At 48.9% G+C, this 16212-nt stretch overlaps 1 protein-coding gene across 1 annotated transcript; it reads left to right on the top strand.

Moving 5' to 3' along the window:
- The first annotated feature begins 10473 nt into the window (after positions 1–10473).
- On the top strand, positions 10474–16212 carry LOC123077560 (ABC transporter C family member 8). Its single transcript, XM_044499845.1, has 12 exons — positions 10474–10700; positions 10818–12781; positions 12883–13203; positions 13295–13381; positions 13456–14049; positions 14144–14308; positions 14385–14679; positions 14770–14984; positions 15062–15367; positions 15488–15551; positions 15630–15869; positions 15952–16212. The coding sequence occupies exons 1-12, from the start codon at positions 10691–10693 to the stop codon at positions 16047–16049; spliced, it is 4359 nt and encodes a 1452-aa protein (XP_044355780.1). The 5' UTR covers positions 10474–10690; the 3' UTR covers positions 16050–16212.

The following is a 16212-nucleotide window of genomic DNA, read 5'->3' as shown; positions in this document are numbered from 1 at the left end:
TGTTTAACTTATGTCTGTACTCAGATATTGTTGCTTCTGCTGACTCGTCTATGATCGAGCACTTGTATTCGAGCCCTCAAGGCCCCTGGCTTGTATTATGTTGCTTGTATGACTTATTTATGTTGTAGAGTTGTGTTGTGATATCTTCCCGTGATTCCCTGATCTTGATCGTACACATTTGCGTGCATGATTAGTGTACGGTCAAATCGGGGGCGTCACAAGTTGGTATCAGAGCCGATTGCCTGTAGGAATCCCCCTTTCCAACTCCTTGGCCGAAGTCGAGTCTAGTCATTGAAAAACTTTTACTAACATGGTTGTGTGGCTTACGGGCCCACGTCGCCATTGGGTGGTATTAGGATCTTTTACTCCTTGTCTATACTCTGGGACTCTGATCTCTCTTCTATTCGGGTTAAATGATTTTACTAAATCTGACTCTAGGTTCTCGTAACTACTTCCTCCCGGAGAGCCCCTCACTCCAGATGATTGCTTGGTCCACCGAAGAATTTCGAAGTTACTCCCCGATACTCTTTCGAGACTTTGTGCTCGTTGCTTTTGCAATTCCCTACCACTGATCTATCCCTATGGATAAATACTTACAACCGTCGTTCTTAATTCTATTCCAAGTTGATCTTGTTAAGACAAGATGCCCCGAACCGCTCTCCGTTGTTCCAAGGATCCTTTGAGCTTACTGCTATACAGTTTTTGGCCACCTGAATACCCCTAAGAATAATTTCTCGCACTTCCGAGTATCCGCTCATCCCCAGTTGTTCAGGTGTTTCACAAAAGTCTTTGAAATACTATTCAATCCTCCGAAAATCCTCAGGAGCCTTTTTTCTCTTGAAATTCTTGCTTACTTGCATTATGATTAATCTTAAGTCTCGTAATCTTATTGGCATCTCTTGTCATTATCATTTTGAGTCCGTTGATTCAATTTGTTGCGAATGCTCGCAATCCTCAATCAGAGCCTAGAATTCATCCTTCTGGCTCAGACGTCATTTGAAACGTGAACTGGTTATCGACCAATCAAATTGCCGTCGATTGTACCCCTAAGTCTATTCAACTTATCCACTCTTAATCAGACCATTGGCTTCTGATCGCTTGATTTGGAGATGATAATTCCTTTGCATTGAGCTTTGAATTACTCAGTTGTTTTTATAGTCCGATGCCCTTTCGTTCCTTCTTCCTCTGATAGAGTACCGATACTCGCATCAGCTCCGTTGTAGACCACAAGACCCCTTGTTGGGTTATTATCCGACAGTGTCCTTCATATTCAATAACCTTGTGATCATTTCCATGGATATATAATGCCTTTGGTAATTTGTATCCTCTGCTTGATAACCATACTCTACTTTTGAGCTGGTGATTTTACTCTTGAAGTTTGAGGTATATGTTTCTAAGATGCCCCGATGGATTGAACCTATACCTTCCCTAAAAACCGTATGAACCCGAAGGTTTTCACAAGCAATACCCTTCTGGTATTTTACCAGATAATTTTCTACCATACAATTTCATCGAATGCGAGAAGTGAATGAAAGGTTATGCATTGGAGAAGTGGGAGTCGACCTTGAACTTTGTCTTCATGCCCATGGACACGATGTAGATCTTATCATTAAAGCTTCTCTTAAATTAATTATTCCATAGGTATAAGTTCATCTTATATCTGGGATCTGGCCTTTTGCAATCGTGGTTCCGACCATGTTCTCCTTTAAATACCATTTCTCGTACAAGTTTAAGCACTTGTCTTCTGTAGATCAATACCCCAGTCCAACCTCTACCTTGGTTCGTCGTCGAGTATTACCCCCCTGGTATCTCGAGATTATCACGGAACTGCATAACTTCTTATGAGTTCTCCATCAAGTATTACATTCTCATTTATTCCAATTTTTCACAGGCTCCGAGTTATTAAACACTCAAGGACATCGATAACTGAATCGAGTCCGCATCACGATTAAACAACTCTTAGTAATCTCCTTTGCTTACGAGTTTGTACTCGATCACGTCATCCCTAGCCTGCTCGGCTATGTCATTATCGTGCCGATTTTAACTGTGCTACCTGGTCCTTATTCCTGGAACACAACTTTTTGACGATGAGCTAAGCTTACGTCGACCTTCCTCGTCTTATCATTTCGCCTTGGAGAACAAGCTTGGTCTCGAGTTTGTGTTGTACCCGTGGTTTCAATAAACTTTCGCTTCATCATTCCTTTGACTTGATGTCATCGCCGATCGATTACACCTTCATGAAATCTCTCGGCAAATGTGTCGTGATCGTCATCAACCTTATGAGCTCTTCCAGGATATCAATTGAGTTCATGATGAGAAATACCATCCTTGCCCTCGATGATCTGTGTTATCATCGACCACTTTATTGCCTTCCCACCAACACAAGCTTGTTCGTGTTTGGTGTTATACCTTGATTTCCTTGCTATCCAACTTATGTTAAGTTCTACCGCGGAGTATTACCATCTTTGATGTCAAGAATGTTATGAGGATTGCTCCACCTCTTAAGAATTCTTGCTATAATGATACTTCTCACCATCACCATTCTTTCTTGGTCCTCGTGTTGATTCCAACCGGGGTACCCACAAGTGAACGGTGTTGTTTGGATTCTGCACTTCTAGCAACCCTATTGCTTTGAAGTTAATGATCGATAATTCATTCTTAGCCTATCGGTTGCTGAACCACCATTCTAACATTGATCATGCTACCTAACCCCATATTTCGGGTGCACCTTTCAACCAATGTTTAATTGTGTATGTTTTCCTCGAGCATACATCATTATACCATTTGATCTGACAAATGTTATCTCCTTGTTCACATAGTTGTGGAAATCCATCTTTTGTTAATCTCGATGAATTGTCGCTGATTCCATCAGCCACCTCCTCATCCTCCCGTTGTTTTACTGATGGACTCTTGTTTCGGAACTCGCTTCCATAGTTCATTTTCCGAGAATCTTACAATGTCATCTCGTCAAATTGTGCCGCACCTTTTCTTCTCAGGCATCCTAAGTCTGAGGTATCCTAACACCAATCAGAACTGAATCTCGGTCAGGTATGATGGTTGGAACATATTTCCAAGAGTTATAACATTGGTCTTTATATGACCCGGTAAGGTGATGTCATGCCTAGCACACCTGGCCGGGGGACCTATTGTTATAGTTTCCTTTTTGGCAAGGTTAGTCATTCTTCCGTAAGGAAATTGTAAGATTTATTCTATAAGTTGTTCCTGATGTATCCTTTGTGTGTCCAAAGTTTGACCTTTGCTTAAATACCATGTCAATGCTATCTCGAAGCATGTCTATGGTACTCTGATCATCAACAGGAACATTTGAAGCCCAAACCTAATTGTTTCCTGCTCAATTATCCAAACACCGTTGTATGGGTAATGTCATGAAATTTCTCTCCCCTACCTAAAGAGTTTTCTACATTATATCCTATCATGGATATCATGCTCAGCTTGTCCTTGGGAAGGATATACCCTTGAAATATGTGTTTAAACACATTTTCCTTTCCATTGTTCTGTTCAATCTGATGATCACCCTTTTCCTTTCCATTATTTTATTTAATCTTTCTTGTGATCTATATGATGTAAGCAGTAATAATTCACTGCTTATGTAAACACCTCGGTGTACTACTCTGTCAATAAGACCCTGTTACTATTGTTGATGACATTCCGGTAGCCACCGATGGACGAGAACCTTGCCTATTGGTCCGCCTCGTTCAACGAGCAGGAAAATGGTTCTCTTCGTCCCTCGCCCTTGGTACCAACGTTGTTGCCAACATAGCTGGCAGGCTACCCTCTGACATGCCTTGCTATCATGACCGTGCAACATGTCAGCCCCCTTTCTAATTTTAACCCACATTGTGGGCCCATAACCCATAGTTCCACAGGATCGAGTGACTCTCCTGTACACCCCCTGTTCCCAAGGTTGTTCCTCGTGCGTGGCCTCGTATGTAATTCACGGGCCACCTTCCTAATGATCTATTTTTGTAACAGACGCAATACTTAATCTCGTTGCTCTGGACCCCTTCCGCACTTGGTTTCAGACATCGAACCATTACCTATCCATTTGAACTTCTCATGGTACCTTCTTACTTTGCTCTCGATATCTTCTTAAGTTTCAATTCGAGAGCCACTTATGCTTCTTCCCCCGAGTTAACCGTCTGATGCTCAATCCTGTTAGAATCCGTCCTTATAGAGTTTTCCCCTCTTAACCTATCGTAAGTACGGTGAAGATCCTGAAAAAAAAGGACGGCAACTTCATCATAATGACCTGGAGAAGAGGAATGAAGGCATCAATATATGGATCGACCACTTCGAGAAGAGCAACCCAGACCGAGAAGATTCGTTAGAATTTCGTAACCAGACCTTTCCTCCTTACTCCCGCTCCTAAATCTCGGGACGAGAATTCTTGTAGTGGAGGAGATTTGTGACGCCCGGATAATTAAGCTACAGTAAACCTCTGTTAACGATGCCACGTCACCATGATTACTGTTATTAATCTCGTGTTAGATCAAACCGATTCAAATTCAAAATTGAATTAAAGTCAAAACAATTAAAGTTTTCTAAAGTCAAACTAAAATGTTCTTAATGTGACAAATAAATCATGGATAATATTGGTGGAGAAACAACATCTTTAGAAAATAACTAAATACCCTATAGTGATTAAAACAGCAGCAAAAACAAATAATTATAACCCTATTATATTTTATAAAATAATAAACTATTTTAGCTAGGTGCCAAAGTTATTCTGGCAGTGGTATAATTAATGTTACTATTTTAGGGGCTAATTGAATATTTTGCAAAACTAAAACAATTTGGGAAATAAAATTAAAATAAATAAAAGTAAAATAAATAAAAGAAAAGGAATAAAGCCAGAGAACAAAACAAAAGATAAAAGGAAAAGGAACCCCCCACCGGGCTTCGGCCTAGCAGGCCACCAGGCCGCCTGGCCGGCCCAACCGTCGGCCCATCCCCTCACTCCCCCGCTCCCCTGGTCTATAGGCCACACCCGACCGAACCCTATCCCCATCTCCCCCAGATCCCCCACGACCCCCACTCTCTTCCTTCCCACTCGCTTGGATCGGGGAGGAGCCCGATCCCGTGCCTCCGCCGCAGGCGCCCATCCCCGGCCCGGCCCCAGCCGCGCCGCCCGACGCCACCGCCCGCCTCTCCGACTCCTCCCGCACAGCGCCCGCCCCCTCGACACGAGCTGGATCGGGGGCTCGACCCCGCGGCACCCCAAGCCCCGACGCCGCACCGTCGCCGCTCACCACCACCTCGTCGGCGTCGCCTCCCCGCCTCACCCCGACGTCACCCCGCGCCTCGCCCTGCGCCCTGCCGACGCCCTGGCTCCGTGCTCGAGTCTCGCGCCGCCCGGCGACCCTGCTGCGGTGGACGAGCCACCCGCCGGCGACAACCCCCCTCTCTCACGCCCGTGCCACGGCCTCCTCCTCACCGGACCCCATCACCGCCCGTTGCCTCGTCCTCCTCGTCTCCTCCTCACCGACGACGCATCCTCGTCCTCCTCCCCAAAGGCTCCACCGAGCCTCGCCGCCCCCTGCTCACCAACGCAGGTGAGGACCCCGGTCCTCCTCCTCCCCGTGCCCTCACGCCGGCGCTCGCCCGCGCCACCGCACCATCCGCTCCGCCGCAGCCGCTGCCTGCTGCTGCTCCGGCCGGCGAGCCTCGCCGTGGCTGGCCTAGGCCAGTGCCCAGTCGGGCTAGCGCCCGTGCGCCCGTGCCCGCTATGGCCAGGGCCACTTACCACTGGGCCAGTGCCCCCTGGCCCTATGACATGTGGGGCCGCACCCCCAGAACATGTTTAAAAAAAGGAATTAAAAATAATAATAAATAAATAAATAATAAATAATTATAAATTTAATTAATTAATTAATTAGCTAAATTAAATAAGTTAATTAATCCTACTTAATTAATCTAATTAATTAGTTAATTTAATTAAACAGTAATTAATTAGCTAAACCCTAATTAAACTAAGCAGTGTATGACATGCGGGACCCACACGTAGTTGACCCAGTCAACTGCACAGTTGATTGCTGATGTCAGCATGATGTCATGCTGACATCATCTTTTACTATTCTGGATAATGTTGTATTAAATTAATTAAATAAATGCTAAAATTAATTTAAATCTTTTAAAATTCATATAAAATGAACCGTAGCTCGGATGAAAATACTTTGTACATGAAAGTTGCTCAGAACGACGAGACGAATCCAGATACGCAGCCCGTTCGTCCGCCACGCGTCCCTAGCATAGTGAACCTGTAACATTTCACCTCTGGTTCATCTGTCCGAAAACGCGAAACACCGGGAATACCTTCCCGGATGTTTCCCCCCTTCGTCGGTATCACCTAATACCGCGTTAGGGCACACCTAGCACCGCGTATTGTCATGTTACGCTTTGTGTTGCTTTGATTGCTCTGTTATTTATTGTGTTCCCCCTCTGTTACTTCTTTCCGGTAGACCCCGAGACTACCGACGACCCCCAGTTCGACTACGGAGTTGACGACCCCTCCTACTTGCCAGAGCAACCAGGCAAGCCCCCCCTTGATCACCAGATATCGCCTATTCTTCTCTATACTGCTTGCACTAGAGTAGTGTAGCATGTTACTGCTTTCCGTTAATCCTATCCTGATGCATAGCCTGTCATTGTTGCTACAGTTGTTACCCTTACCTGCTATCCTACTGCTTAGTATAGGATGCTAGTGTTCCATCAGTGGCCCTACATTCTTGTCCGTCTGCCATGCTATACTACTGGGCCGTGATCACTGCGGGAGGTGATCACGGGTATATACTATATACTTTATACATGATACATGTGGTGACTAAAGTCGGGTCGGCTCGAGGAGTACCCGCAAGTGATTCTGATGAGGGGGCTGAAAGGACAGGTGGCTCCATCCCGGTAGAGGTGGGCCTGGGTTCCTGACGGCCCCCGACTGTTACCTTGTGGCGGAGCGACAGGGCAGGTTGAGACCACCTAGGAAAGAGGTGGGCCTGGCCCTGGTCGGTGTTCGCGGATACTTAACACGCTAAACGAGATCTTGGTATTTGATCTGAGTCTGGCCATTTGGTCTATACGCACTAACCAACTACGCGGGAACAGTTATGGGCACTCGACGTCGTGGTATCAGCCGAAGCTCTTCTTGACGTCAGCGACGGAGCGGCGCGCACCGGATTGGACTGGAACGCCTGCTAGGCTAGGTCTGCTTCCGGCCGCCCTCGCAACGTGCAGGTGTGTAATGGGCGATGGGCCCAGACCCCTGCGCGCATAGGATTTAGACCGGCGTGCTGACCTCTCTGTTGAGCCTAGGTGGGGCTGCGACGTGTTGATCTTCCGAGGCCAGGCATGACCCAGGAAAGTGTGTCCGGCCAAATGGGATCAAGCGTGTTGGGTTATGTGGTGCACCCCTGCAGGGAAGTTTATCTATTCGAATAGCCGTGTCCCTCGGTAAAAGGACGACCCGGAGTTGTACCTTGACCTTATGACAACTAGAACCGGATACTTAATAAAACACACCCTTCCAAGTGCCATATACAACCCGGTGATCGCTCTCTAACAGGGCGACGAGGAGGGGATCGCCGGGTAGGATTATGCTATGCGATGCTACTTGGTGAACTTACCATCTACTCTCTTCTACATGCTGCAAGATGGAGGTGGCCAGAAGCGTAGTCTTCGACAGGATTAGCTATCCCCCTCTTATTCTGGCATTCTGCAGTTCAGTCCACTGATATGGCCCTTTACACATATACCCATGCATATGTAGTGTAGCTCCTTGCTTGCGAGTACTTTGGATGAGTACTCACGGTTGCTTTTCTCCCTCTTTTCCCCTTTCTATACCGGATTGTCGCAACCAGATGCTGGAGTCCAGGAGCTAGAGATCCCGAGGATGATTCTACGTGGAGTTCGGCTTCGAGGAGTAGTTAGGAGGTCCCAGGCAGGAGGCCTTGCCTTTTCGATCGTTGCTACTTTTGTGCTAGCCTTTTTAAGGCAAACTTGTTTAACTTATGTCTGTACTCAGATATTGTTGCTTCTGCTGACTCGTCTATGATCGAGCACTTGTATTCGAGCCCTCGAGGCCCTGGTGTGTATTATGTTGCTTGTATGACTTATTTATGTTGTAGAGTTGTGTTGTGATATCTTCCCGTGAGTCCCTGATCTTGATCGTACACATTTGCGTGCATGATTAGTGTACGGTCAAATCGGGGGCGTCACATCATAATAGTATATCATCATTCTAAATGCAATTACCCTTTTTACATTAATGTCCAGATGATGCAGAGTATCTCGGTCTATGAGAGGGCTATTTAGCTAAAGAGGCATGAGAAGGTCTCGGCCTTTAGTATTATGGACATACTACATATATATATATATATATATATATATATATATATATATATATATATATATATATATATATATATATATTCTCACATTGTTTACTGTTTACTTATCCACCATGAACATGAGTATTGAGAAAAGCATATCTACCATGCACGACCGTTGATTTTGTTGGAGATTCACCTTCCTGCATGCATACTTTATTATTACGGCTCAATCCATCGGCCATATCCCATCAGTGTGGTCATATCAACCAGTCAGTCACAATAAAACAAGTCGTTGATGGTTGCATAATGTTTCATAATCTTTTTTGGGGTTATAGTTTCATAATGTTTATCATGTTTGAAAACTCAAATTTCAAATCTTGTCAAAATATGTTCAAGAATATTTTTGTTTCAAAGGCCACGTCACCAGGAACATTATTGAACTTTTCCCATGGAATTAACAATTTTCGATGAAACAAGGTGAAGCATGGTGATTTAGTTGTCAAAACAAATTAATTAAAAATATATTCAATATTGGTCTTGTTTAAAGATCTTGACAGGAAAAACACATTTGCGTAAACAGAAACTAAAACAAATTTTATTTCAAAATGTATTAGGCATCTATTTGTTTGAATGAAACTTAAGAAATAGAGAATAACACATGTCAGGGGATAGAGAGAACACTATAAATAATATCAGTGGGCCCACGAGAAAAAAAGAAAAAAATGTGCATGCATGCACGGGAGGTTCCGTGCATGGTAGAAATTCCTCTCTCCATGAGTATTTCATATTGCACATTTACACATGAGAAAGTCACCTACCACAATTTTTATGCATCGAAGAGTTAACCTATGAACCCCAGTCCAATTTCTACCATAAGAATCACCTTCCAACAACATTTACACATTGTTTTATTTGGGGAATACCAAAAATATTTATCACACTTGTATAACTAGCAAGACTAGCAGGGATTGACACCCTTGTTAGAATTGTTGAGGACACAAGCTGAGTTTTATTTGTGTTGCGGGACATACCACTATTGCAAGTTTCTTGTATCTTCACGAATTGATACCTTAGTTTCTCATAAACTCCCACGCTTAGGAGCCCAACAAGTGTAACATGTAGACCGAGTCGGTCAATTAGTTCATTTACTTCTCAAGGTCCTTACAAGCACACCCACACAAATAAATTACTTTGAAATCCTTTAGGTGACAAATTATTCTTCCTCCAATCCATCGGCGACATACCGTGAGCATAGCTCGATGCCACCTCTAAGGCCCAGTGGTGCAATTTTTTCTAAACTCAGGAGCTTGTAGAAGCAGTAGCCAGGAAGTCATCCATTTGGACCTGTAGATACCAACGACCGACCGCGATATGCGGAGCAAATCCCCCCCCCCCCCCCCCCCCCCCCCCCCCCCCCCCCCCCCCCCCGAGAAGAAAACGTCGATAAGGGCATGTACAAACTCCAAAGACCATGAAAACCAGTCGAATTCAGACATATCCATAAAAAACTAAAACGACCAAATTCCGGAAGACCCATAGAAGACATGGCTCCACAATTCCTCCAACTGACGGTAAGCACACCAAACAAAATTGGGATATGCGGAGAGAACATTAATTCCCAGACGGGGAAGGTGCCGCCGCCTCGCCACCCCAAACCAGACACATAAACTCCCTCAAGAAAACCTAAACCAAGTCGCTGACCCCGTTGCACGTTAGATCTGGGTTTGAGGTCGGGCACGCCTATGTCGGAGGTTGCCACCGCCAGCCAAAGACCACTGCAGCACACTCACACATCCCCTAACGCAAACGCAGATGCACAACAGCCCACCGGCGCCCTCCATGAACAGGACCTCGCCGTCGCGCAGGCTTTGACCGGTGACGCGGCGAGAGAGGGAGGACATGAGTGGCGGCTAGGCTTGTAGATCGTCCGCCGCAGCCATCTCTCACACGAAGCGTTTTTCCGCTTGCTTACTGCCAGCCACTCCTCTTGTCCCAAACAAAAAAAAAACAAAAAAATAGCTTGCGTCTTGTTTGTCTTGCCGCTTGTTTTCCTTTCCTTTCCGTCGCTTGTTATTGTTTTGTTCCTCGCTGCCGTGCTTGAGTTTACACGTCCAACCAACCAACCAACCTTCGTCCACAATATCGTCACGGCCGCTTACCTCTCTCAGTGGAGTGAATCTAGTGGGGCCAGCGTGGTAGTTAGCACGGCGCCACTGACAAGTACTGAAGCAGGGAACACGATCCATAAAACTCCACCTCCTCCCTGCATCCTCCGACACGCAGGACAAATACATTTTTATCTTTGTTTGATTTGATTCCTCGTGAAGCTGAAGCCAAGGAAGCGGCAAATGGAGCAAGGTAGTCAACGCCAACCCCTCTTCGATCTCCACCAAATCTCACTTCCATTAATTCCGTGCCATGATCTCATTCCCTAGAATTCCATGCCTGTAATATCTCAGTTCAATATGGTTGCAGGCACACCATATTTGCTGGCATCATCAGCAGCCTGCCAAGGCCAAGGAGGAGGAGATCTCACCCTGGAGCTGGGTTCCCTGTGTTTCAGCCAGATGATTCTACTCGATCTCGTAAACCTTCTTCTCACAGCCATCTATATCTCGAGCTTGCTGATCGCCGCTTGCAAGAGGGAATTCAGGGCCGTCAGGGCAGGGGACCTTCCATTCCCGTGCGCCGTAGCTTCCCCCTGCTGCGCGCTTCTTGGCATTGCGTGCGTCTGCCTGGGACTGGGAGCATGGGGCTCCTCTCCCCACGGAGCACTGCTCTTCTTCCTGAGAGGCTTTGTGTGGGTGTCCCTGTCGGTGTCCTTGGTCGTCCGTCCGACGAGGTTCTCCGGAGCTGTGGCGATGGCGTGGTGGGCGGTGGACGCTGTTCTCATCACGGCCAACAGTTTGGAGAAGATTGCGACGGGTGGGAATCTGGGAGTTCTTGACGTACTGTCGTGGGCCGTGGGCTTCTTGCTTCTGCTGAGCGCGATCCGAGTTTGCAGAAGCCTCGCCGCCGGCGATGGAGGCGGCGCGGAGTCCGAGCCTCTCCTTGCGGCGGGAGGCGGGGAGAGGCGGGCGGCGTTCGGCGAGGCCGGGTTCTTCAGCCGCCTGACGTTCACGTGGATGGACTCGCTGCTGCGCCTTGGGTACTCCAAGCCGCTGGGCCTCGGCGACATCCCGCCGCTGGACGCCGACGACGCGGCCGCGGAGGCGTGCCGTAAGTTCCTCTGCGAGTGGCATCGACGGAGGAGGGAGTCGCATAAAACGAGCAATCTCGTGCTCCGGGTGCTCGCCGAGTGCCACAAGAAGGAGCTGCTCCTGACGGCGCTCTACACGTTGCTACGCACACTGTCCTTCGCCGCGTCGCCGGTGATGCTGTACTGCTTCGTGTCATACTCCGATCGGCAGGAGCGGGAGCGGGATCTCGGCACCGGAGCCGCGCTCGTCGCCGGCCTTCTGGGCATGAAGCTGGTGGAGTCGCTGTCGCAGAGGCACTGGTTCTTCGGGTCGAGGCGGCTGGGCATGCGCATGCGCTCGGCCCTCATGGCCGCCGTCTTCGAGAAGCAGCTGCGGCTGTCCAGCGAGGGGCGGGGGCGGCACTCGTCCGGCGAGATCGCCAACTACATCGCCGTGGACGCGTACCGGCTCGGCGAGTTCCCGTACTGGCTGCACCTGGCATGGAGCATGCTGGTGCAGCTGGTCCTCGCCATCGCGCTCCTGTTCTGGATCGTGGGCGCCGGCGCGCTCCCGGCGCTGGCCCCCATGGCCATCTGCGGCGTGCTCAACGTGCCTTTCGCCAGGATGCTGCAGCAGTACCAGTCGAGGTTCATGCAAGCGCAGGACGAGCGGCAGCGCGCCACGGCGGAGGTGCTGCACAGCATGAAGATCGTGAAGCTGCAGTCGTGGGAGGACAAGTTCAGGGCGACGGTGCAGCGGCTGCGCGACGCCGAGGTGCGGTGGCTCGGCGAGACGCAGCTCAAGAAGGCCTACGGCAGCGCGCTGTACTGGGTGTCGCCGACGGTAATCTCCGCCGTGGTCTTGGCGGGCACGGCCGCGGTCCAGAGCGCGCCCCTGGACGCCGGCGTGGTGTTCACCGTGCTCGCCACCATGCGCGTCGTCTCGGAGCCGATGAGGATGCTGCCCGAGGTCATGTCAGTCATGATCCAGGTCAAGGTGTCGCTGGACCGCATCGGGAAGTTCCTGACCGAGGACGAGTTCCAAGACGACGCCGTGGACAGGACGCCGGCGTCCGACAAGAGCCTGGACGTGCACAACGGTATCTTCAGCTGGGAGCCCAGCAAGGGCACCGCAACCCTGAAAGACATCAACATCACCGCAACCCGCGGGCAGAAGATCGCCGTCTGCGGGCCTGTCGGCGCCGGAAAATCGTCGTTGCTGTGCGCGACGCTCGGCGAGATCCCAAGAATGTCCGGATCAGTACGTACGTTGGTTGAACCAATTTTCTTGCACATTTGTACCAAATTACTAGCATACTGATGTTCTCTGCTATGTGTTTTTCATCTTCTTCATTCATTCAGGTGGCCGTGAGTGGCTCGCTGGCCTATGTGTCCCAGACGTCGTGGATCCAGAGCGGCACGGTGCGCGACAACATCCTCTTCGGGAGGCCGATGAGGAGTTCGGAGTACGAGAGGGCCCTGAAGTGCTGCGCGCTGGACAAGGACATGGAGAACTTCCCGCACGGCGACCTGACGGAGATCGGGCAGAGGGGCCTCAACATGAGCGGCGGGCAGAAGCAGAGGATCCAGCTCGCAAGGGCCGTCTACAACGACGCCGACGTCTACCTCCTCGACGACCCTTTCAGCGCCGTCGACGCGCACACCGCCGCCACCCTCTTCAATGTCAGGACATGAGGACTCTTCTCCTTCTCAAACCTCATTGCCACGGTTACAGATCGTTTTCATGGACGTGACAGCCACTTTGTCGTTGCAGGATTGTGTCATGGCGGCGCTGGAGGACAAGACGGTCATTCTTGTTACGCATCAAGTTGAGTTCCTCTCCAAGGTTGACAGGATTTTGGTAGGTTTCCACTCTCTGTCTGCACAAAACATACCATAGATGGCATAGTCTGACAGTCAGCTGTTCATATTTAGGTCATGGAGAAGGGTGAGATAACGCAGGAGGGAACCTACGAGGAGCTCCTGCAGTTCGGCACGGCGTTCGAACAGCTTGTCAACGCTCACCAGGACTCAAAAACAACACTGTACTCCAATGCAGCGAAAGAAGGAGCCATGATTCAGTACCAACAGCCAATGCTACAGCAGCAGGGCAGCGAGGCCGAAATCTCCACCGGCAACCTGCCCTCGGTCCAGCTGACCCAGGAGGAGGAGAGGGAGCTGGGAGGGGCCGGACTGAAAACATACAAGGACTACGTGTCAGTGTCCAAGGGCTGGTTCCTCCTTGTCCTCATAGTACTCACACAGTGCGTGTTCGTCGCCCTGCAGTACCTCGCGACTTACTGGCTCGCGGCGACGATCCAGAGCCACCGGTTCAGCGTCGGGATCGTCGTGGGAGTCTACGCGGTGATGACGACCGCCAGCTGCCTGTTTGCTTATGTGAGGAGCCTTGTGGCTGCCCACTTCGGCCTCAAGGCGTCAAGGGAGTTCTTCTCGGGTTTCATGGATTCGGTGTTCAGGGCCCCCATGCTGTTCTTCGACTCTACCCCAACTGGAAGGATCATGACCCGGGTATAGTATATATATACCATTTCACAACTTTTTCAGTCATACTTATGCCGATGTTACTGCAGATTTGCACCGTTAATTATGCATTTTTATGCAGGCTTCGTCGGATTTGTGCATCTTGGACTTCGACATCCCGTTTACGATGACCTTTGTGATATCCGGCACGGTTGAGGTGGCGGCAACCGTGGTGGTAATGATCATGGTTACATGGCAAGTCGTTCTGGTTGCTGTTCCTGCTGTGATTGGGGTCCTGTACATTCAGGTGAGCATCATGAAAGAACCCTGCATTCATCTTCTTCTGCTGAGCCAATGTGTGAACAATGCTACTGTTGTTGCAGAGATACTACATTGCCTCGGCCAGGGAGTTGGTGAGGATCAACGGCACCACAAAGGCGCCTGTGATGAACTACGCCGCTGAATCGATGCTCGGAGTGGTCACCATAAGGGCCTTTGCAGCGACGAACAGGTTCATTCAGACAAATCTTCAGCTCATCGACATGGATGCAACAATGTTCTTCTACACAAATGCAGCGCTAGAGTGGGTGCTTCTGCGTGTGGAGGCGATGCAAATCGTGGTCATTGTTACATCGTCCATTCTTCTCGTTATGCTACCGGCAGGATCAGTTGCTCCAGGTGCATATTATTCAGGGCTCAGCACTTCTATTATAATAATGTGCACAAATATGGTATGTCACTCAAGTCTTCTCTTGGCATTTTTTCCAGGATTTCTTGGGCTATGCCTCTCATATGCCTTGACGCTTTCTTCCGCGCAAGTGTTCTTGACGCGATTCTACTCAAATCTGGAGAATTATATGATCTCAGTGGAGAGAATCAAACAGTTCATGCATCTACCATCCGAGCCTCCGGCTGTTATCAGCGACAGAAGGCCTGCTCCTTCATGGCCATCTGAAGGGAAGATAAATCTGGAGAACTTGAGAGTAAGAACCTGAAAATCAGGAGACAACCAGCTCATTCATCTGATGTTCTGAAGTGTCATATATACCATGTTTTTCAGGTCAAGTATCGCGAAAATGCGCCTACGGTTTTGCGCGGGATCACTTGCACATTTGCAGCTGGAAACAAGATTGGAGTTGTTGGAAGAACCGGGAGCGGGAAGACCACTCTCCTGAGCGCGTTGTTCCGCCTCATCGACCCCTCCGGTGGGCGAATTCTCATCGACGATGTCGACATTTGCACCATAGGACTGAAGGACCTCAGGATGAAACTCAGCATCATTCCTCAGGAGCCAACGCTTTTCAGGGGCAGCGTAAGGAGCAACGTCGATCCTCTGGGTCTGTACACAGATCAGGATATCTGGGAGGTCTGACCACAAATTACCATATTCTGAAATCTACATCAATTCTTGTATTTTCACCTACTAGCATCGGTCTTTTTTGGACACATTTGTTGATCCTGATCCTGACACACTAGTCTTTTACAGGCGTTGGATAAATGCCAGTTGAAGAAGACAATCGGTGTCCTTCCTGAACTTCTTGAGGCACCAGGTGAGACAATGATCTTTAGTTCTACTGTATGAAATTAAGCATGCCCGAAATGTGAAAGGCTTGTCTCTGCATCTTCAGTGAGCGATGACGGAGAGAACTGGAGCGCGGGGCAACGGCAGCTCTTCTGCCTCGCGCGCGTCCTCCTCAGCAGGAACAGGATCCTGGTCCTCGACGAGGCGACGGCGTCGATCGACTCGGCCACCGACGCCATCCTGCAGAGGGTCATCAAGCAGGAGTTCTCAGGGTGCACGGTGATCACCATAGCGCACAGGGTTCCCACCGTCACAGACAGTGATATGGTCATGGTTCTTTCCTACGGTAAGCATCTGCCTCAACGCGCTGCTAAAATTAAGCCGGGGATATGGATTTACCAATGGACAAAACATCTTATTTGTTGCAGGTAAGCTTATAGAGTACGACAGGCCATCGACGCTGATGGAAAATGGGGACTCATCATTCTTTAAGCTCGTCGCCGAGTACTGGTCCAACTATAAGTGAACGCGGAAAATTCAATAATTTTGTCGGCTGTAGGCTACAACTCTTCACATACTAAGTGGAAATTTTGGAACGGAAAATTGTTTGGAACAAGATAGTGATGGGGATGTATGACACAATGACCCAAATGTATGTTGGAAGTTAGTAGAAAATATGAGTTGAAATA

This window comes from Triticum aestivum, chromosome 3D (genome assembly GCF_018294505.1).
Source record: "Triticum aestivum cultivar Chinese Spring chromosome 3D, IWGSC CS RefSeq v2.1, whole genome shotgun sequence".
NCBI classification, from domain to species: domain Eukaryota; kingdom Viridiplantae; phylum Streptophyta; class Magnoliopsida; order Poales; family Poaceae; genus Triticum; species Triticum aestivum.
Note: the sequence above shows the minus strand (reverse complement) of the source record. Positions and strands in the feature narration are given on the sequence as shown.